Genomic DNA, 23,052 nt, shown 5'->3' with positions numbered 1-23,052 from the left:
ATTCCTCCAACACAAAAGAATACTCATATTACCTGATAGCTGTCATTCAAGAATAAGTTCAATGGGGATAGTACAAGTTGCAGCATAGTTTCCCTAAATCCTTTTTTCATCTCAAAACACAATCTTTCCAAGAAAGCAGTAGGGCATTCAGGACCATCCGTGCTGCTGTGCTAAAATTAATCAACATATCCTGTTGTGAGAAGTTGCAGATACACAAAACCACTGAGATTGTCAGATTATGAAAAACCTCTGCAGAATGTGACAGTTTTCCTGTGCTTGATGAAAAAGTCTGACTTTAAACACCATTTAATATTAATTTACATAGGCTTCTCTAATCCACAGTTTGATCTGTGCAGGGGAACCCTTACACACACAGAGTCCCATGGTCCCATTAAAATTAATGGGGCTCCATAAAGGTCTGCCTCCACAGATCAGATTGCAAGATTAGTGAGTTGCCCTGTTGATTTAGAGAGTAATCATTATGCCTGATGAAAAATAATGACTATCAACTAGATGGAACTCTACTCTTCATTAAATACAAAATGGATTTACACACAAGAATTATCTAATTCTGACTCAAACAGCAAAATCCACCAAGTATCAAATTTCTGCATTCATTTACCTATTATGGAAAAAAATACATAATTTAACTCAAAACCCACCAATGATAGGATAGAACTTAAGAGTTTCATGAAGCACTTGGATTCACACATACTGCAGTATAGCCTATAATTTTTAAATGCGTATCAGTTTTACTATACTTCATAAAATATTTTAAAGAAATTAAGAAGTACTTGTTTTCCCATGATGACCAAGGTTCCCAACAGCTTACCACTGGTAGCCGTCCATGCACTTTGTACACATTAACGAGTACAGTAATGTCCCAAGGGCGCAAGGTTAGGGGATGAACTGGTTTGGCTGAACTCTCACTTCCCTTTTTGTCATTCTCCAATCCAACTGCTGTCCACCCAGAGCTTGAAGATGTTGACATTGACAGGACAGGGCTTGAAATGACTTCTTCAAAATCTGTGTACATGTCATCTTCTCCAAAGTAATTTTCCTGGGAAGTGAATTATTGCAGTAATCATTAAAGAAGGTGAACTGTGTCATTAGCAGTATCATGCAACACAAATCCATGCTTATCCTATATCTGAGTCCTATACCGCTCCCTCCCCCCCGCCACCCTGATAAGCACTAAGGCTTTAATTCTATGAAACACTGAAGCCTGGGTGTAACTTTGCTCATAACAGCAGCCCCACAGTAGGATCACTCCAGTGAGCGAAGTTAAGTACTTGGCTATGTGCTTTGCAGGAGCAGGGTCTTCGCCAGCAACCTCAACCTAGCTATACTAAATTTTACTTTCAGTACTGTGACACAAATACCTGGTTGGAAGTAGAGCCCTGCAGTGGGACTGGGATCCCACTGCCATAAAAGTGGGAGCAAAGATAAAAATTCAAGAAACAATGCGGGTAGGAGTGGCTATTGTGGGGCGAGATGAGAGACGGATTAAAATAATAGTTTTCCCATGCAGCAAACAACACGAATGCTCCGGCCTACAGCCGCCACTCTCTAGCTGCCCATCTCTGATGGCAGCACCGCCACTAGCAGCAGCACAGAAGTAAGGGAGCTATCGCGGGATCTCCTTGCCTGTGCCTGGGGATGGTGACACATGGGGACCCATCCCCTTTGCATGATGATGCATGGGCTCTCCAGCCACTTGTGTGGAGGGTTCGAGGTTTCCCTTCCCCACACAAATCGATTAGGAGACGCAGGGGCTGCTCATCCCCTTTTAGGTGTGCATGAGGACTCTGATCCCTCTCCATGGGTGAGTTGGGAGGGTGTGGGGTTCCGATCCCATTACACAGGGGTGCATGGAGTGGGTGCCGGTGGAGAGACATCTGCTGAGAGTAGCACTTCCAGCCATTGCTGGGACCATTTTAGAGCTCTGCAACACGACTGGTATCCTGCAAATCCTGCTGCCATAATAGCGGGAGCAGAACAAAAAGTCAAGAGAAAAAGCAGGAGCTGGTGGGAGTGGGAGTAAAAATTGTGAAGTTGGACAGGAGCAGGATTAAAAAAAAAGTATTCTGGCACCGGGCTATAGGTACTGCTAGATAGATATTTATTTTTTAATTATTTTTTTTTATGATGTACAGCCTACAGTGGTCAGACATGAACAACAGTCATCCAATACCTCTTCCCAGACATCTATTGTTGCAAGTTTTACATGCCTGCAGCATATCAGAAGTTCACAAATTCATCCTCTTGGGTCAAACATTCATTTTGCTTCTAAGCCAATCCCCACTCAATTAACTCAGACAGAAATAACTACTGTCAAATTCTTTTGGGAAGCTTGAACCCCATTATATGAGAGATTTCCTACATTTTATTTCTAAAGTGTGTCAGACCCAGATTTTTAAAAGTTATGTGTGGGGTTTTTTTTAGAAAAAGGTAAGAAATGCTGAGGAAAAGTAAAGTAAGTTAACAAGTTAGATACTTCAAGGAGGGGTTCTGGACAACAAAAGGTTACTACTAAATGACATTTTCATGCTAATTAAGTACTTTGGGGAGAGGTGCTGGACAGAGCACCCTGAGGAGTGAAGTCTTCTCTTTAGCCACAGAATGGTCATGGCACATGTATAAGTAGTGCTACCTCACTCACTCTGGAAGAGGCCACTCTAGGAATAAGATAATTCAATCTCCATGTATAGCCAATCTCTGGCCCCAACACTATCAAGAATGTTCCAATTAATGTCAACTGTGGTGATGGTTTTTGAGCTGTACACACTCGTCAATTGGGAACCAGACTGAGTCCAAACTTATTTCACACAGGCCACCAGTCTTCAGCTTTGCAAGGATATTTTTGTCATTACTAATCTGGGCTAGATTTGAATTAATAACCATGAGATCAAGAGATCTATATCCAATTACTATTCCCTTGAGTCACAAAATATACAATTTAATTTTTAGAAAAAGATAGCCAGAATTTTTTTTTAAATGGAGGAATTAATTCCCCCCTCCCACCCTGTCATTTAAATAAATATTGCAAGGGGACAAAAGCTATTTAAATGTCTGAGATTTACCTTCATCCTATAAGACAGACAGACAATTAATGACCAGGTTGAGAGGCTGAGGATCATTTTTTAAAATTCAAATGTGTACACTAAAATGTTATATATTTAGTTGTATCCCTCTGTCCTCACCCTTCATGTCACTTGCCTTCTAAGACCTCAATCCAAGCATGTGAGACAATGTCAAGTAAATCATAAAGAGGCACTATCTAATATAAAGAAGAAAAATAGACTAATATCCTCCAAACCCTTGAAAAAGACCTGCATAAAAGGCATATTCCAAAGCCTGACCTGGGACATGCAATATAATTCAATTATAGTATTTCTTTCTAAAGTGGTTTATGAATTAAAATGCTATACAATGCACTCAAAATAAGAAGCTTTCACCTCAGAAGCTCCGAGGGTTACCAGATGTCTCAATTTTATTGGGACAGTCCCGATTTTGGGGTCTCTCTCTTATATAAGCTCCTATTACCTCCCACCCCCGTCCCAATTTTTCACACTTGCTGTCTGGTCACCCTAGAAGCTCCACCATACAGTCTCTCCCCCCTTCTTTTTTTTGGAACAGTCACTTAAATGTTTTCCTAATTTCAGAGGATATTTCTCTGCAGGAGCTGAATGTTGTGACAGAGACAGAACTGGCAGAAGTATGTTAAGGCAGGACCAGTAGAGGGTATTAAAAATACTGAACTTGCTGCTAGAGTCTCTCATAGAGGATACAAAGTGCTACAAGCATCTATTACAAATTGGTGAATTGAAGAAACAGAATGCTCCACATTAAAGGGCTTCACAGCTAGAAGAACTGAAAGTCATATTAAACTCTGAAAAATACATATGCAACTGAAACCTCCCACATACAGAATCCATGAACACAAACTGAAAATTTAAAAAAAAACAACAACCAACCATATCACACAAAAGTCATTAAGAAGCAAGTACAAACAAAAAAGAAGAAGGTACATTGCCAACAAAGTTGGACAAAAAGAATCTAAGCACAAATGACAAAAATACTAGCAAGTATAACAAATGGGAACACTTGGAAAGACTGTCATTCATTTAAATTTTCGAAGAGTATTTCAGTAGTTTTAGAAGATAGTTTTAGAAGACCCAAGCACTTGCATTCCCTGTATTATGACATAATATTGCTTATAAATACCATAGGAGTTCAGCCTTATCAGAGGAAGCTTCCTCCAGAGAACAAGAGTTCTGAGAAAGGGGAAACTATCATGTGAATCTCCGGAGTTTTACAGTAACAAGGCCAGAACAAAAACTTCCTATCATGTGGATGCTACAGTATAAATATATCATGAGATGGGGAAGATTTTTCAAATGCACTTCATATTAGTTTAATTCTACTTCCACCACATTCAATGGTTAAACTCTCACTGACTTCAATGAGAGCACAGCTAAGCCACTGGTGAGCACTTTTTTAAGTCCCACCTAAAATTCATAACTTACACAAATGTCCAGAATTCTCTTCCAGTATATGTAAGTATCTCAGAACAGCCAAGAAAGTTGATTACTTAAGAGGCCTTGCAATTTACCCCCATCTCAGAAAACTCCCCCTGCTCTGCCATGCAACGAAAGCCTCCTGAAAGAACTGATCATAGAGCCAACCTGCTTTACTCCAAGCAAATTTCTGAGCAAGTGAACGTTTCCTAAGCAATCAAGTGAGATTCACATGTTCACTTCCTTCCCTTTTACACCAGAAAGACAACAACAATACCCGCTCTACCCCCATTTCCCCTAGAACACTTGTTCTCAACCTTTCCAGACTACTGTACCCCTTTCAGAGGCTGATTTGTCTTGCATACCCTAAGTTTCACCTCACTTGAAAAGTGCTTGCTTAAAAAAAATCAGACATAAAAATACAAAAGTTCACAGCACACTACTACTGAAAAATTGCTGACTTTCTCATTTTTACCATACAATTATAAAATTAATCGCACCCCTCAGGTTGAGAAACAATGATTAGTAAAAAGAACACGAGTACTTGTGGCACCTTAGAGGCTAACAAATTTATTAGAGCATAAGCTTTCATGGGCTACAGCCCACTTCATAGGATGCATAGAATGGAACACATAGTAAGAATATTTTTATATATATAAATAAATATATAATTTTCTTACTATGTGTTCCATACACACACACACACACACATATATATACACACACACACACAAAGTGTGTGTGTGTGTGTGTGTGTGTGTGTGTGTGTGTGTGTGTGTGTGTTATATATTTTTTTTTTGCGGATACAGACTAACACAGCTGCTACTCTGAAACCCATGATTAGTAATAATATAGAGCAATATAAACAAGTTATTGTCTTTATGAAATTTTAGTTTGTACTGACTTCACTAGTGCTTTTCCTGTAGCTTGCTGTAAAACTAGACAACTAATTAGGCAAGTTGACATACCCCTGGAAGACTTCTGCATACCCCCAGAGGTATGTGTACCCTTGATTGAGAATCACTGCCCTAGAAGAAGGCACAGCCAAGAAGAGGAGGGAGGAAATGGAAGCATTTTAAAATGAAAAAGTTAATATCCAAGAAAATAAATGAAAAATATTCTATTTTATATGTCCTTGGAGGGTATGTCTTCAAAGTTTTAATTTACTCAAAATATTTTACCACCTACTGTGCATCACTATAGACATTTCAAAGAATTCAATATATTGCAGAAATCAGGCGTCTCTAAAGAAATGCTGACCCTAAGCAGAACCCTGTGTATGCTGGGTCCAAGTTCTGCAAAGATACCTAAAAAAAATTAAGGATGCTAATTAAACATCTGTTTATAGTGTAATTGGGTAGCTCAGTTTGAATTTTTACTACCAAAAACCAACATCAAAGATCTCATTAAATTAACAGTTAAGGCTGAAATGATCCTTTCATGCTCCCTGCTATGCAAATATATAGCAGCATCCTGTAAGACACTAATCACTCCCTGTTCAAAGAGTCAGACAATACCTATGTGTAACACTGACAGACCCCGGCCGTCGTCAGATGGGATTGAAGTTTGGGCCTCTGGAGTTTAAAGTGCATGAGCCTCTACTGCATGAGCTAAAAGCCAACTGGCTGTTAGCTAAGGCTGTAGAGCGAACTCATTTAACTCTTTCCAAGTAGTCTCGGTGCCACCAGACGGGACAGAACACCACACCCAGAAGGTGTGTGGGTTATATATGCACAATGGGGATGAGTTAATGATGCACTATCAGCCTTAAATTTGAATGTCCTGGATTTTGTCAAGGTAAAAAGGAATCCAGAAAATCTACTGGGGCCAAAACAACAACAACCCTCCCCCACCCCCTCCCCACACACACATATTCTCTCAGTCACTCATGAGCAAGATAGTGCAATATAAATTTTCACCCTGTGAGTTTGCAATGAGTGCAATACTCATAAGTAACAAAGTCACAAGTGAGTTATGTAAACTGAAATAAGTGCTGATACAAACCTTTATTCCGTATCATGTATCCTACACATAACACACATGGTTACAGAAAAGCAATTTAAGGCATTTTCTAGTGTTTAAAAATATATATAGGGACTGTTTTATATCCTCTGCCTGTCAAGCTAGATGCCTTAGTCCAAGTGTAGAGGGCGCAGGAGAGAGATGAAAGCACCTAAAAATAACCTCTTTTCTATACTTAAAATGTCACTTTTTTAGATTGACCTGTTTAATTCATGTGTGGCTTGAGTAATACAACTATTGCAAACACATACCAATAAAAACCTTTATAGCACACTAGACTATCAAGTACTCTCTCTGTGTCACATGGCTGTCATCGCCAATATTACACTACACACCCATTAGAAAAAACATCACTAAGTTACTAGTTTTTATTTGGGACAGAGGACTCCATGGTTTTTATTTGTTTAACACTAAAAAGAGATTCTGCATGGGACTGCTCTTATTGTAAGTAAGCTGTATTTTATCTGATTAAACTTGACCATGCTTGAGTATGGTTAACTTCAATTAAATGCAAAAAAAGGTTTGCTTCAGTTTTGGAAAAACAAGGTTCTTAGCAACTTATGAGAAGACCTTGTTACAAGCAAGTGCCACAATTCCAAAAAATTAAGCATGTTCTCTTATAGGGTATTTGCTGCTTTATAAAATTGGAGTGGTTTGAACTTCTAATCTTGTTAAATATTTCTTCCCTACTTGTCAGAATGGTGAGTGCTACTTTTCTTCATACCTTTATAAACAGAAAGGCATTTAGTAGAGGTCCATACAGGGTGATCTGAGAATCCGGGGAGACTTCTAGTTCCACATGTAGCTTATCAGGTGGAAGTTCCGAGGGGTCAACAGGAAGGCGAGTTGAGGCTGTGGGAGAGGAAATGATTCTATCGGCTGTCTTCTGTGATGGCCTTGGTACAGATAACATAGTTTCTTCCATTTCTGACACTTAGGAATAAACAAAAAGGTAAATCTTTTGAATTTACTTGTGAATTTCTACAAATGAACATGGATTAAGTTAGAACAGATTTGTAGTTTTCCAGTGTGGGTGGCTATCAGACAACTGGTATTTCTATAATGTATAATAAATACATTTCTCCAAGCAAACAATGAAAAAACAAGTAATTTTAACAGAGTATGAAATGTTTTATTCAACAGCTACTGTGCACAAGAGAGCCAATATCTTTAAGATAAATTATGGAAAAAAAATATTGTTTTTTATTCTTTTTCTACTGTAAATACTCAGTATTTAATTTTTAAATGGCCATTATTTGGTTACATGTCATGACGAGAAAACAGATTATATAGAAGATGTATCTCTTTCTTACCCAACAGATTTGTTCCCTGTGTCTATTCAGACTTTTGACTGACTTGTCAGAAAATAAAAATTTACTATTTTTTTTACTCCCATTAGCACTATAGTCCTAGTATAGCTCTAGACAAGTGACCTGGATTCTCTTCTCATGGAGGGACTTATCTCTAATCGTGGACTACTTAAACCCCTGCAGTCCTTTTTAAAACCTACCTTGGCCCAATCACATTAATTAAAATTACTTCTAAAAATCACCTTCCTGGCTCATCATTATGACACCATTCCACACTCAGAGACATTTCACTTGCTCTCACTTTACTACCATATCAATGACAAACTGCTTAACCTTACTTTTAAACCCATTTTACAACTTGCCCCTTCAGATTATCACTTTATCTTGGAGCTTATTGTATGCCCCTCAAACTAATAATTCCAATTTCCCCTGTCTGTTTACCTCCCCTTCTCCCACAAGCACCTTCGCAGTTTCATCCTTGCCAACACTTATGTATGAAATACCTTCCGTTAAATCAATCTGTAGCACTCCTAACCCATCCTCTTGGTTCACTTCTACTAGAACTATATATCTACAGTAAATTGCCAGCTGAAAATGGCAACACTGGTAGCCAGCACATTCCTGTTTCTAAACCTACTTCCATCTCTGTCTATAAAGGTACAATACTGTAAGAGCTGAATATTACAAAATTACCTAAAGAATAGAAAGACCGCTTGGAAAACCGACTACCGGGCAAAATTAATGTACCCCATAATACTGTCTTCCACACAACAAGAAATTTTTGGATTTGTGAAATGACTCATTTAGCAGAATTGCTCTATTTGTTAGGTAAAGGGCAAGGTTAGATTAACAAGTTTGGACAAGTCTAATGCATTGTTACCTGCTTTTCACTTAGAGAAATGATGCATCTTCTTAAAATTTGAAATTGAAAACCATGCTTTTGATGAAACTGATTCAACTCAAAGATTCAGGTTATCCCACTTGACAAGAATTGATAGTCTGTGTAACCCACAAGCTTAATACTGTAGCATTGGATTGTTTTTTTCCAGGGTAGGGGGAAAGTATCAATAGGGAGGAGACATGAATATTAAATAGATAGTCTGTCGATGCACATGTGCAGAGTAGGGCAATTCAGTTAGAAGGACCCAGAAACTTTCAGACTATGTGTGGGAGCTAACCGACATGGTCTGCATGCCCTGAAGCTGTATATGAAGTTTTCATTGTGGGCAACCCACCTGGCAGGTCATACTCTAGGTACCCTTGAGAGCTGAGCTATAGTGCAGGGCAGAAAGGTTATAAATATAAGAGTTACAGATGGTACAGTGGACACAGCACTGATTGATACAGAAGCAAGAGTTGTCTACTATGATGGGGGGGTCCCCAATCCCTGTACCACTTTGGATACAGGTCAGTACTATTCTAGCTTTATTTACTAGGGCAGCCCTCCAATAGGATAACGTTTGGTCCACCGAAATGTGTTTTATGGACCTAGAGGAAGGGCTTGGGGTGTGGGGCGGGGAAGCATCTGTCACCAACAGAGCCTTACATTTGGCTATCAGCTAACTGCTCTAAACTGGGATTCTGTGTGAGAGAGAGAGAGAGAGAGAGAAATGGGGCAGCACTTAGTGAAATGAGGGTTTGTGCATTCTTGCCTGACTTATAAGTCTTGGCAGGACTTATGGGGAGAAGATGGTATCCTATAGAAAGAGAACCTTATCGAGATTCAGGAAATTGATATTTTATATGCTGATCCCAATCCCTGTACCACTTTGGATACAGGATGCAGACTTCTGTTTCAACAGCAACTGTGAGGATCACTCAGTTATTGAGCCAAGAGCTGGAATACTGTTAGCTATGGAGATCCTCAGGCTGTTTGTTTTGCTGATGGGGTTCTGAAATGTCTCAAACTCTGAAGAGTCCAGGTGACACACTGCATATTAGGGCCACACTATTAAGAAGAAATCACCTCAGAGAAGATCAGGGGGAAATGTGTTTTGATATGTGCACTGAAATACAGAAAAATCTTACGTTAAAACATCATATTTTAATGTTTGTAAGAGAAGCAAAAGGGGGAAGTTTGTAGATGGAACACCAGTAGATTTATTCTCCAATAGCTTTTGCTTAAAAATTATTCATAATATTGCAAACGCTATTTACAATGTGTTTTTTGTGCATTAAATGTTTGTTTTACTTTCTCTTTAAAAATTGACTGTGAATTATTAACATCCGTTTACCATGGTTTTACACACAATAGCCCTGAGATCTAACTCTGTGTAATGCTTTTTGACAAGTCCTGAAAAGATGGAACTCTACCCTGTGCTTAGCAAAGAGTTAAGCTGGAGTCCAGGAAGAAGGAGAATGTAAAGTTATTCAAAATATTGCCTGCCCATCACAATGGCCCCATTACATCTGCATGCTTTCAATTTCTTTGGTGCAAACTACGATTTTAAATCAAAATGACCGTATTAAGTCGCAGCTTTTTTTGCAATCACTCTTAAAATACAACAGAAATGAAGTGACACTTACATGATTGCTTCAACTGTTCATCTGCCTTCTGTGGATAAATTGGATGCCAAGTGTAGTCAATTGTGAATGTAACACTTGGTACAGTCCAGCATTCAACCCATCCAGCCCTATCCAAAAGAAAGATATTTTTAAAGTACCCATTGTTCCATTTTTTCCTATTGCATACAAAAAGACAACAGAACTAATAATATTCTACTCCAAACACAAATATACAAGGAGCTAATATATATTCCATGAGGTAACAGAACTCACTCTTCTTGAGTAATATTCCTCCACTTGGGCTTGCCTGTTTTTTGACCACTTTGACATTCAGCCGAAATACAGGATTCAGGACTTATTTTATTAGGATGACAATCTTTCACCAACATAAAGAGAGAATATTTACTAGGATGGCAATCTGGTAGAAATAAATGAAGATCGACATCTTCTCCCTACAAATTAAATATTAACAATATTCATAACATGAACTCAAAGTACTATTTGTACGGTTCTATCCATCGGTATACCCACTTTATAGACAGATGAACTGCATGCAGCAAGGAGATGTAAGGTCCTGATTTTCAGAAGTGCTGAACACTCACAGCTCCCACTGATTTCAACTGGAATCAGAGGTGTTCAGAACTTCTGAAAAGAATCATGCTCCAAGTGACTTGCTCATGGCCATATAGCACATCCAGGAATAGAACACAGGAGTCATGATTTCTAGTCACGTTTTCTGATTTGCCCTCTAGAGCACACTGACACATTAATGTCCTTTTGATCACAAAACCTCAAAAATGTAATATTTAATTCAAGTCCCCAAAACCCTAGAATCTGAAGATTTCAAATTCTAATTACTACTACTACTACTAAAAATAATAATAATTCACACTTACATCACTGCTCATAAAAAGTTTCCAAGTATTTTTAAACATTAATCAAACTTCACAAGATTCATGTGAGGTGGTTAAGTATTATCTCTGTTCTGCCTATACAAACTAACATTCAGAGACATTTAAGAAACTTGATCGGGATCACTCAGAAAATTACTGGATGAGTCAAAGAAAGAATCCATGAATTTTAAATACAGTTCTCTATTAGACTATGTGCTTCCCAAAGATATTTTAACAAGATGCTTAACTTCTGGACACAATGAGACTACTCAAATGCTTAAAATTAAGTACACGCATAAATCTTCTCAGGATATGGGCATAAGGCCTAATCTTGCAAGCAGTATACCCATGAGTTTAGTTAATACCAAATAAAAAAACATTATCACTGAAAAATATTTGTTAAGATTCATCTTCATTTACATACTTGGATTTTTGGTATTCAAAAATTTTCATATCAGGAAAACAAGCTTTTATACAGAACAAGTTTTCAAGGAATACAGCCATAAATACAAAACACAATATCTGAAATCAAGGGAATAGGACAGCAAGATTATTTTGAGCTGGCTAAAGCAGTGCGGTTTCCCTTGGAGAAGAGCATCTTTCTGGGGACTGAAAGCATACAAAAGTTATGTCACTAAAATACTACATTTAATTTTCCGGGAAGAGGGAGTTACCTTCTAAGTGCCTTCCGATCACCAATATATAAAATAAACTTGCAGTCAGTGTCCTAAGATATATGTTAGTCTTAGATGGAAGTAGCTGGTCATTAGGGGCTATTAGTACCACCACAATTGTGTACTGTGGCCAATTTACTACAAAGTGTAAAATCAGTGGCAGCCATTGGGAATATCCCAGACCTTGGAGTCTGTGGTACACCTGAAATCCACAGGGGGTCATCAGGTCCTGCAGCACATGCAAGCAGCAATAAAGAGGAAGCATGGAACAGGGACTTCTGCAGGGCTGCTTCAGATCAACTGCATATGCTCCATGCTCTTCCAGACCCAGCAAAAAGTTGGAAGGTTTCTGAAATAGGTGAGGAGATTCCTGATGGTGGGATGTGAAGTAGAAGAGGGAAGGTTTCTGAGCTGTGAAGAAGGGAGTTTCTCAGACTGGTGTGGCGTATTTCTGAGCAAGTGGGGTTTAAATTGAAGAAAGATGAGGTTTTGACTCAGAATGATGGTGGATTGAGCAGAATTAAGTGGCAGGGGAGCACATGCATTAGTAGATGAAGTGGTGTGGGCAGAGGCAGAGGGAACTAGGAAGAAACAATAAAAGGGTGACAGTTGTATAAACACTGTTTTCCCACCTGCTCCTATCGAGTATCAGAGTTTTTCATTCCGAAGGGAAAGAGGCATCCCTTTTTCCTCTCACTTCCCCACCAGATTCTCTTTATCTCCACCCCCCAACCCACCCACCCCGATTTTCCATTTTGAAAATATAGTCAATCTGAAGAGGATGGGGGAAATTGCTATCTGCAACCCCAACTATTGTGTCACCAGTTAGAAGCAAGCTTCTGGATAGACCTTGTAAATGCTTAAGAGAAAAATATTGGATACCACTATCTCAAAATCAGATTTAATACAGAACTTCGCAATAGCAGCATTTAAGAAAGATGAGAAATAAGACAAATTAACAAGGTACAGATTTTATGCAGTAAACTGTTAAGTTTTTTTCCCCTAACTCAACCAGCTAAAATTTAAGAGCCTCACATTTTAATTAGCTTAACTGGGACAAAAGCATTACTTTCTTAGAACTGCTTTGTGGCAGGAATTAAAAATAAAATTAACAACAATTACCTCGTATAACTCTTAGTTAAGAGATTTCTAACAGGGTAGAAAAATATTATTTGAACCCTACAGAAACCAAAATGTTGCACAAAATCAGCTCTGGTCTCCAATGAATCCTTTTCTTAGTTTAATGAAGTTCTATCAGATTGTGCTGTAAAAATATTTACAAATACTTTATATAAGAGTAGGACAAGTTTAATCAGAAGACAAAAATTTTCAGGGGGCACATTTTCAGCACAGTATGTGTGGATTTAACCAAATTACTTCCATTAACATTAATGGACATGGACAGCTTAATCCCCCACCACTGATGAACCCTATACGTAGGGGAAAACACCCAAACATTTATATATTACATAATTTTTTAAAACTATGTTAAAAGAACATTAAGGTTGCAAAATCCAGCATTCAGAAGTTAAGAAATGTCAGAATTAAGGCTTCTTGTGCGATATTTATTCAGCCCTTTTGTGCACATGCATTATTACAGTCTTTAGTTATGTGATCATGCTATTTTTCACAAAAGAACACCTGCCTCATCCAATTTTTTTTTTTTTAATATTCCACATTCAAAAGTATGACTTTACACTCTGTATAATGTTCAAACCCTGCACTGAATACAAAATTGTTAATTTCTTCACAGGGGTTTCTATGCTGCTCTCACTATGCTGCTTCAAAAACGTCAATGAATTTATCTTTGCAACACTCTGAGATTAGGACACATTCATATTTCTATAACTGAAGCACAGATTAATTCCAAAATTATCCATTCATTTTGCGTGCCCAACCTGAGACACCTATGGCCTGATTTTTCAGAGTACCTAGCATTATATAGCAAATATATTCAAAGTACAGCTCCAATCAATTTCAGTTGCAGTTGTAAGCGCTCAGCACATCTACGAATTTGGCAGCAGCTGTCTCACAATGAGCACCCAGGAAATGAGGCACAAACAATAGTGGTCAACTGTGAACACTTTGATTTAAATAACTTGCCCACCGTGTCAGAAGAACACGGTGACAAAGGCAGGGGTAGAATCAAATTCAACATTCAAATTCCAATATATTCAACTGCCTTAATCAGAAGGCCACCCCTTGTCCTACAATCCCTGGGCTCATTTACCACATACTTTGTAGCTTCTGTAACAAATAAATCAAAAAGGTCTTACAGACAACAGCTGCATTCACTACACTGCCCTGATTCACTGCCATAGCACCATCCATCCTATAAGCTGAAGGAGGCAGGGGCTTTGTTGAAAAAAATAAGTGATTGTGTACTTAAATAAGGTATCATGAATAAGGTACACACACAAGAAGGAAGCAAAATAAGTTTTCCTAGGCTTTGCCAAATTTGGATATATTTTCACAGGGAAGGCAAAAGGCACATCTCTGGCACAAGTACAACCTCCCAGCTAAATTTTAAGTTCATACGCCAAAGAATGGCAGTTCTACAGCTTCTCAGCAAAACTATTAAGGAAATTATTAACAAGGGCAAAACAATGCATCTTTTACCATGTTCCCTTTCGCAGAAATGGCTGAAGCATTTTGGCTGTAACTTTCCAAAACATTCAGCCTGAGGCAGACAACAGGCATAGAAAATTTCAGCCCCAACGATTAAAGTTTGACAAAGTTATAAGCGACTGTGAATCAGATCTTATAGGTAAGGTTACTTAGCACTTTTCATTATACACAGCACTATCAGCCCTACCTATTAGAACAAAGCTGAATTAGCAATGGCCAATCCATAGGTAAGGTTGAAGTCAATGACGCATTATAAACCTCATTTTCAAATCCTAGCTACAATTTCCCCAAAAAGAAAGCAATCCCGCTGAATTTTCCAATGACAAGTGTCATCTGAGAGTAAAATTTTCTAGGAAGTTTGGAGAGGAAAGTGTGAAAGCATCAGAATATATGTTTTAAAGTTATGTTTGTTAAAAATATCTGTTCTTTACTTTTCAAGAAGTCCTTAATATTTTGGGGCTCCCATCTCCAAAGTGGCTTGGTCTGCAAATTTTGTTTTGTTGGCCTTTGAAGAGTGGCTCCTTTGAGAAACCACTTTTTTAAGGGGGCAGGGTGGCGGTGTTGGAGAGTGGAAGAAGAAAAATTAACAAAGGATTAAAAATATATTAAATAGAAAGTACTTGTGATGGAATGTACTAACGCAGGCAAGGAAGGAGTTAACTATGGACTCATCAGAACAAAGGTATAAGAATAAGCAGTGGAAGAGAACATCTTTTCTTCCCCTTTCCTCTCAGTCAGGGAGGAAACAGGATTCTGAAAATCCCTTGCCCAAGCCTGGGACAAGGCCTAGACAAAGAAGCAAGAAGTTACTGGGCAACTGACTATCTTACACACGAAGAAATACTATGCTGTTTACAGTAGCAATTCAAGCATATAAAGTTTTACTTACCCTTAAAGAGAACCTAGTATTGCATGTGGTTGGAACAAAGTCAGTGAAAGGCAGAGAGAAAATAATGTTTAAAGTTTCCCCACAGGCTGCCAGATAAACTACAAGAAAAGAGAAAAATAAATTCAAATAAAAATCATTTTTAAATTAAATGCTTTTCTATTATAAGCAATACTAACAAGTCCTATCTATTTTAAGTTAGTGCTCCTTCATGGGAGTATCTCCCTGATTAGACAAGTTTTCTTGCAAATATATGGGTGAGAATTAAGAAACAGCTGTTACAGAATCCATACTATAAAGAAAATGGCAAGTTTAAACTATCACACGTGTGGAATAAACTGTGAACCCTAGCCTTTTTGGAAGCTTGTACTCTGCATTAGTGTGTCTAAAGAAAACCATTCCAGCTAGTGAAGCAAAATTATCCATCAAGAGTGAAATCACCATCAGAAAGATCCAAAATGTCACACCTAATGCCTTGTGGCTTTATGGTTTAATACACCATCAAACTCTTTCTGTTAATGCTTGAAAACGTGTGCCATGTCCTTCAGATAAGTATTGAATTTCCTTGTAATCAATCCATCCAGCGAGTTCTTGACTTTTTGCACTCAGTCTTCACTCCAGAGGATGTAAGGGAAATTCCCACACCTAAGCCCTTCTTTTTAAGTGACAAATCTGAAGAATTGTCCCAGATTGAGGTGTCAATAGAGGAGGTTGTAAAACAAATGTATAAATTAAACAATAAGTCACCAGGACCAGATGATACTCAAACAAGAGTTCTGAAGGAACTCGAATATGAAATTGCTAAACTACTAACAGTGGTATATAACCTATCATTTAAACCAGCTTCTGTACCAGGTGACTGGAGAATAGCTAATGTGACACCAAATTTTTTTAAAAGGCTCAGAGACAATCCTGCAATTACAGGCCAGAAAGCCTAACTTTAGTACCAGGCAGATTGGTGTAACTATAGTAAACAGAATTATCAGACACATAGACGAACATGATTTGTTGGGGAAAAGTCAACACAGTTTTTATAAAGGGAAACCATGCCTCACCAAACTACAAGAATTCTTTGAAGGGGTCACACAAACATGTGGACAAGGGTGAGCCAGTAGATACAACATATCGTGTCTTTCAGAAAGCCTCTGACAAGGTCCCTCACCAAAGGCTCTTATGCAAACTAAGCAGACATGGGATAAAAGAGAAGGTTCTCACATGGATCAGTAACCAGTTAAAAGACAGGAAACAAAGGGTAAGAATAAATGGTCAGTTTTCAGAATTGAGAGACGTAAATAGTGGTATCCCCCAGGAATCTGTACTAGGAGCAGTGCAGTTCAACATATTCATAAATGGTCTGGGGAAAGGGATAAACAGTGAGGTGGCAAAATTTGTAGATAATACTAAATTACTCAAGATAGTTAAGTTCAAAGCAGACTGCGAAGAGTTACAAAGGGATCTCACAAAACTGGGTGACTGGGCAAAAAAACATCAGATGAAAATCAATATTGATAAATGCAAAGTAATGGGCACTGGAAAACATAATCCCAACTATACATACAAAATGATTGGGTCTAAATTAACTAACACTCAAGAAAGAGATCTTGGAGTCGTGTTTAGTTCTCTGAAAATATCCACAAGGTGCAGCGGCAGTCAAAAAAGCTAACTGTTTAGGAACCATTAGGAAAGGGATAGCTAATAAAGTAGCTACTCACCAATACTTCATGTTTCAGATACAGAAGGTAGTCCAGCACATGCTGAATAGAATCAAGAATAGAGGAGACCACCCCATTCAGCCTCGCCCAGATGGAAAATCTCTTCCATTTAGCAAGGTGAGTTGTCCTGGTTAATAGTTTACTACTATTCAGTAGTACTTCCTGGACCTCTCTAGGGCAGAACTCCTCCACTGCTGTTAACCATAAAGCCTCCAGGCCAACAGGAGAAGGGCCTGGAGACTTGGGGTGGAGGAGGCAGATATGAATCTCTGAAATTATGTCCGTATAAAACAGGAGTGTCAGTGGGGGACTGACTGAGAGATCCAAGAGCTGTGAAAACCAGTGCTGAGGGGGCCATGCCAGGGGAACCAATCTAAGATAGGACTTGTCCTGCTTGACCTTGCACAGAACTCTGAGGAGAAGACAGATGGAGGGGAAAAAACAGCAGATCAGCAGTAGAAAAGCATCAGTTGATGAACCCAGGCTGAGTCCTGCTCTGGAGCAGAACTAATGGTGTTTTGTGTTGTCTTTTATTGCAAAAAGATCCACTTGGGAAGTTCCCCAGAGCTGGAAAATGGATCTTGCTATGTCTGGGTGAAAGGACCACTTGTGGTGATTGATAAACAACTTCCTCAGGAGCTCTGACAGCATATTCTGAGCCCCACGAGGTAGGCTGCTTTCAGAAATATAGAGATGTCGATGCAGAAGTCCCAGAGTAGTACTGCTCCCTGAGAGAGTAGTGAGGACCAGTATGTTTGTTTACATAAAGCATGGTGGTCATATTGTTGGTCAACACCAATATGCCGCTTCCCCTAATGCAAAGAAGGAACGCCATGCAAGCCAACTGGATAAACGTCAGGGAGTTGCAAGCTATATGTAGACGGAGATCTTGGGGATGAAAGACACCTAGTGTCTACAGGGGTCCCAGGTGAGCCCCCCGACACAGGTCCGAGGCATCCATGACTAAGGTAAGAGATTGCTGAGGTAAGGCAAAAGGAACTCCCTTGCAGATATTGGATGGGGCTATCCACCAAACTAGGGAGGATAATGTCTCTCCGTGGTACCTTCTTGGAGAATACACTTCTGCTAACCATTCCTGAAGGAGTCTAAAATGCAGTCTGGCTTACTGAAACACTTAATTGCATGCTGCCATGTGCCTCAGCAGCCTTAAACAGTTTCTCACCATGGTGAGAGATAAGCCTTTAAGTCCAGAATGAGGCTTTGCATTGCATGAAACCTTGCCTGTGGTAGTAAGGCCTTGGCCATTGTTGAGTCCAGAACCGCTCCAATACATTCTGTTTTCTGTACTGGAAACAGGACCAATTGGTCTGTGCTGATCAGTAGGCTGAATACATTAAGGTGGATGCTTATGGTGGACACCACTTATGAACTGGATCAACCTCTTATCAGGTAGTCGTCCAGGTAAGGAAAAACATCAACCCCTGACCTCCAGTGGGATGCTGCTACCATTGCCATAAACTTTGTAAAAAATACACAGGGCAGAGAAGAGAGACCAAAGGGGAACACTGAACTGATAATAACAATCACTGATGGTGATTCTCAGAAATTTTCGGTGCCTCTGGTGAATCACCATGTGAAAGTAGGCGTCTGTCAAGGTTCCTCCCCCACTCTGAACTCTAGGGTACAGATGTGGGGACCTGCATGAAAAGCTTACTTTTACCAGCTTAGGTTAAAACTTCCCCAAGGTACAAATTAATTTTATCCTTTGTCCTTGGAATATCCACTGCCACCACCAAACTCTAACTGGGTTTACTGGGAAACATAGTTTGGACACGTCTTTCCCCCCAAAATCCTCCCAACCCTTGCACCCCACTTACTGGGAAAGGTTTGGTAAAAATCCTCACCAATTTGCATAGGTGACCACAGACCCAAACCCTTGGATCTGAGAACTATGAAAAAGCATTCAGTTTTCTTACAAGATGACTTTTAATAGAAGTAAAGAAATCCCCTCTGTAAAATCAGGATGGTAGATACCTTACAGGGTAATTAGATTCAAAACATAGAGAATCCCTCTAGGCAAAACCTTAAGTTACAGAAAAGACACACAGACAGAAATAGTCATTCTATTCAGCACAATTCTTTTCTCAGCCATTTAAAGAAATCATAATCTAACACATACCTAGCTAGATTACTTACTAAAAGTTCTAAGACTCCATTCCTGGTCTATCCCCAGCAAAAACAGAATATAGACAGACACAGACCCTTTGTTTCTCTCCCTCCTCCCAGCTTTTGAAAGTATCTTGTCTCCTCATTGGTCATTTTGGTCAGGTGCCAGCGAGGTTACCTTTAGCTTCTTAACCCTTTACAGGTGAGAGGATTTTTCCTCTGGCCAGGAGGGATTTTAAAGGGGTTTACCCTTCCCTTTATATTTATGACAGTGTCTAAGTCAACAGCAACATACTAGTCCCTGGATCCAGGGAAGGAATAATGGAAGCTAGAATGACCATCTGGAATTTCAGTTTTTTCAAGAACTTAAGTGCCTTAGATCTAAAATAGGCCTGAGACCCCATTTTGCCTTTGGAATAAGGAAGTATTGGGAGTAAAATCCCTTTTCCCTGAACAAAGGAGAGATCTCTCCTACACCTCCTACCAGAAGGAGCAATTGTATCACTTGCAGTAACATTGCCTTGTGAGAAAGGTCCCTGAAGAGTGTTGGGGTGGGGAGGCGGTCAAAATAAATTGGAACACGTATCACTTCCACCATGCGAAAAACCCATAGAGCTGTTGTGATGTGGGCCCAAGCACAATGGTTTTGTGACAGGCAGTTTCCAAAAATGGGAAAAGAAAAAGATGGCACTTTCAGAACTAGTATTCTGTTCTAGACGTGCCCATCAAAATGAGCTCTTGGCAGATGCTGTCCACTTTGATGAACCGGCAGATACAAAAGCACAGGGTGGTGGTTGCTGTTTTTTTAACATCTGCTCCTTTTCCTTGACTGACCTTGGACTCGAGGGATAAACTCCTGAAAACACTGGGACTGAGAACAGAACACCTTCCACTTCACCGTCCAGGGATTTCAGGGTTGGACTAGAATATTTGAAACTGTGCAGAGTCATCCATCTTTTCTGATAAGAGTGATGGCCCATCAAAAGGGAGGTTCTGGATTGCCTACTGCACCTCTGGAGGGAGGCCAGAAGAGTGTAACCAGGACAAATGCCTCATCGTGATAGCAGAAGTGCTGCAAACGGCACAATCTGCCACATGCAGACCCACCTGCAGAGCCGTTTTAGGGACCAACTTGCCTTAATTAAAGCCTGGAACTCTTTTTTTTAACCTTATCTGAGAGCTTATCTTTGAACTGTGAAAGTGTCTCCCACATGATGAAACTGTAGTGCCACAGCAAAGCGTGCTGGTTTGCAATGCACAGCTGTAATCCACCTGTGGAATAAAGCTTCTTCCCAGATAAATCCAGCTTCTTGTCCTCTATTTTTTTGAGGTTGATGCCGGTGTCCTGTCTACCTTTTTCGTTGGCCACTGCCACTTCAAGGGGAGCCCAAGAGTGATGATTATATCGGTGCTCGAACCTCAGAACCTCCTCTCCACTTTTTCTAAGTTGGAGGCAGAGAAACTGGTGCCTGTCAGAGGACCTGGTAGGTTCTAAGACAGCACCATGAATAAAGCGAGCTAATCTAGCTGGAGCTGCAGCTGTCAACATGCCCATCATCTTGTGGGATTTTTCCTGGACTTCCTCTGGGTGAACGTCCAGGGTCATAGCCATCCTCCCCAACAACTCCTGAAGAGTCTTAAAATCATCACAAAATGGAGAAATTGGCTCTGCCACAACTGTCTCATCAGGAGTTGAGAAAAAGGATGTCAACGGTAACAAAAGCTAGTCCAGATGCTGATTCTTTTGTGGCTACTTGTGACAGTGATTCTGAATATTTTCTGTGCCAGGCTCGGGACAGATGCTAGAGCGTTTGCAGCGCTGATGATCCTGAGAACCAGTAGATGGAGCTAGCTGAGCAGGGATGCTCTCTATTGAGGAGGAAATCCCAACAGGTTCCTAAAGGGCCACTAGTACAGCCCCAGTCCCCAACTGTGTGTAGCCCAAGAGTTCCTTCTACAAGCCCCTTGCTGGTGCTGAGGCTGAAATCAGGGAAAGAAGGTGACATACTCCCGACGACGGGACCGGCTAGGGTGGGACACATGGGAATCCCACTTCCGAGTCCGCTGAAGAAGAAACCTCTTCTTGTGATCATGGCGGGGGCTGTACCTGTCAGTACCAGTGAAGAATGATCAGACTCTGATGAAGGGGACGCGGGAAGATCATCTGAGGCTTTCCCCTAAATGGCACCACCTTAATTGGTACCCTGATGGTCAAATCAGACTGAATTACCCTGTGCAGAGGTGAAGGTGCTGACACTGGGACCTTGGGCGCCAGTGCCGGGAGAGTCTCTTGAACTGCCAGTGATGGCAGCACTGAGAGGTTTAATAACTCTCTTGCAGCCTCTAATGCTTCAGGAATAGTTGGCACTGGGAAGAAACTCTGCAGTACCGGGGTGCAAAGAGATGCTGATGAAGGTGCTTCTGGAGCTGGTCTTGACGGGCCTGTACTAGGATTTGGTACTAGGTACTAGGATTTGGAGTCAACAAACTCCCCTGTTTACAGGTGTGCTCTGGAGAGTTCCTCCTCTTTGACCAACCTCCTGAGTCTTTAGAAGAGCTTGATCTCTTTGTCTCTTTCAACAGTGCTAGTACAAACTCCTATTTCTGAGGCCTCTTCTTCGGTATTGGCAATGCCAATCTGCCTTTCAGCACCAGTAGCACCAAAGGTGCTGGATCAAGATAGTTAGCTCAGATGGAAGATGCAGCACCGATTCCAGCAACAGATATTTCAACCTAGCTGCCCTGTCTTTTTGAGAGCATGGCTTGAAGCCCTTACAAATGTCACATTTGCAGCTCACGTGAGGCTTCCCACAAACACTTAGAGCAGCTGGGATGTGGGTCACTATTAGGTATTGCTTTACCACAAGAGTGGCAGGGCTTGAAACCCAGAGAGTGAGGCATACCTCAGATACTAGGGCCAGTATCGAGGCTGGCTGTCAGATACTTTTTTGAAATTAAGCCAACCAACCACTAAACTACGCTAACTATACTATGGGTACTATTTACAGGTTTGAATGAAGACTTGCAGAAGCAAGGACAGAGAGCTACAACAACTGTCACGAGCGGTAGGAAGGAACTGAGGGGACTTGGGGGTGGCTCAGACCTTTATGCCTGCACATGGTGCTCTAAGCAGCAGAGGGCACTTGTGCTGCCCCAGCAGGTAGCGCTGAGGGGAAACATTCTGACAACTGTGCAATGGCACACACAGACACCTACAATTGAATGGACACGTGCAATCACCCAAAGAAGACCTGCTGTATTTGAGGGTGTGAGAGGTTTTTCCAGTAGTGAGCATGTGAAAAACCTTATATTTCTTGGCAAACAATGTACCTAGTGAAGAGGTTTTTATTACCTCCCAAAAGATCGCCTACACATCACAGAAAACAGGTATTGTGATTTTTTTTTAAATGTTTTAACAAAATTTCTTCAGAAAAATCATTCTTACCGTTTTCCTGCTGTTTGGTGGAACAGTCAATCCAGTTGTGTTGATTTGCTGCCCAAATCATTTCAAATTGATGAAACATTACTTTAAAATTCCATATATAGGGAACAAACGAGAAAATATCAGGAGCACTATCACTGGACCAGTCTTGAATCAAATCTAAAATTATATAAAATAAAAAGGACAAATTATTAGCAATGTATCAGGTGAAACTAAATACTTTGGAGAAGTCCTTTAAAAAGTAGTTGGACCAGATCTTTGGCTGTAGATCATTGTAGCTCTACTGGCTTCAGGGAACTATGCCAATTTACACCAGCTGAGAACTGAACTACT

At 40.1% G+C, this 23,052-nt stretch overlaps 1 protein-coding gene across 16 annotated transcripts in view; it reads right to left on the bottom strand.

Moving 5' to 3' along the window:
• The window catches only part of BLTP1 (bridge-like lipid transfer protein family member 1), a 246,531-nt gene that overhangs the window by 147,305 nt on the left and 76,174 nt on the right, over window positions 1–23,052 (bottom strand). For all 16 annotated transcript variants that reach the window (XM_073341054.2, XM_073341048.2, XM_073341041.2 and 13 more), the window contains 7 exons: window positions 22,723–22,878; window positions 15,442–15,539; window positions 10,631–10,809; window positions 10,379–10,485; window positions 7,267–7,475; window positions 833–1,060; window positions 33–170 (listed from right to left, as the gene is read on the bottom strand). In XM_073341054.2, the coding sequence (XP_073197155.1) occupies window positions 33–170; window positions 833–1,060; window positions 7,267–7,475; window positions 10,379–10,485; window positions 10,631–10,809; window positions 15,442–15,539; window positions 22,723–22,878 (1,115 nt within the window). The remainder of the gene's footprint in view (window positions 1–32; window positions 171–832; window positions 1,061–7,266; window positions 7,476–10,378; window positions 10,486–10,630; window positions 10,810–15,441; window positions 15,540–22,722; window positions 22,879–23,052) is intronic.

This window comes from Lepidochelys kempii, chromosome 4, assembly GCF_965140285.1.
Source record: "Lepidochelys kempii isolate rLepKem1 chromosome 4, rLepKem1.hap1, whole genome shotgun sequence".
In the NCBI taxonomy this organism is placed as follows: domain Eukaryota; kingdom Metazoa; phylum Chordata; order Testudines; family Cheloniidae; genus Lepidochelys; species Lepidochelys kempii.
Note: the sequence above shows the minus strand (reverse complement) of the source record. Positions and strands in the feature narration are given on the sequence as shown.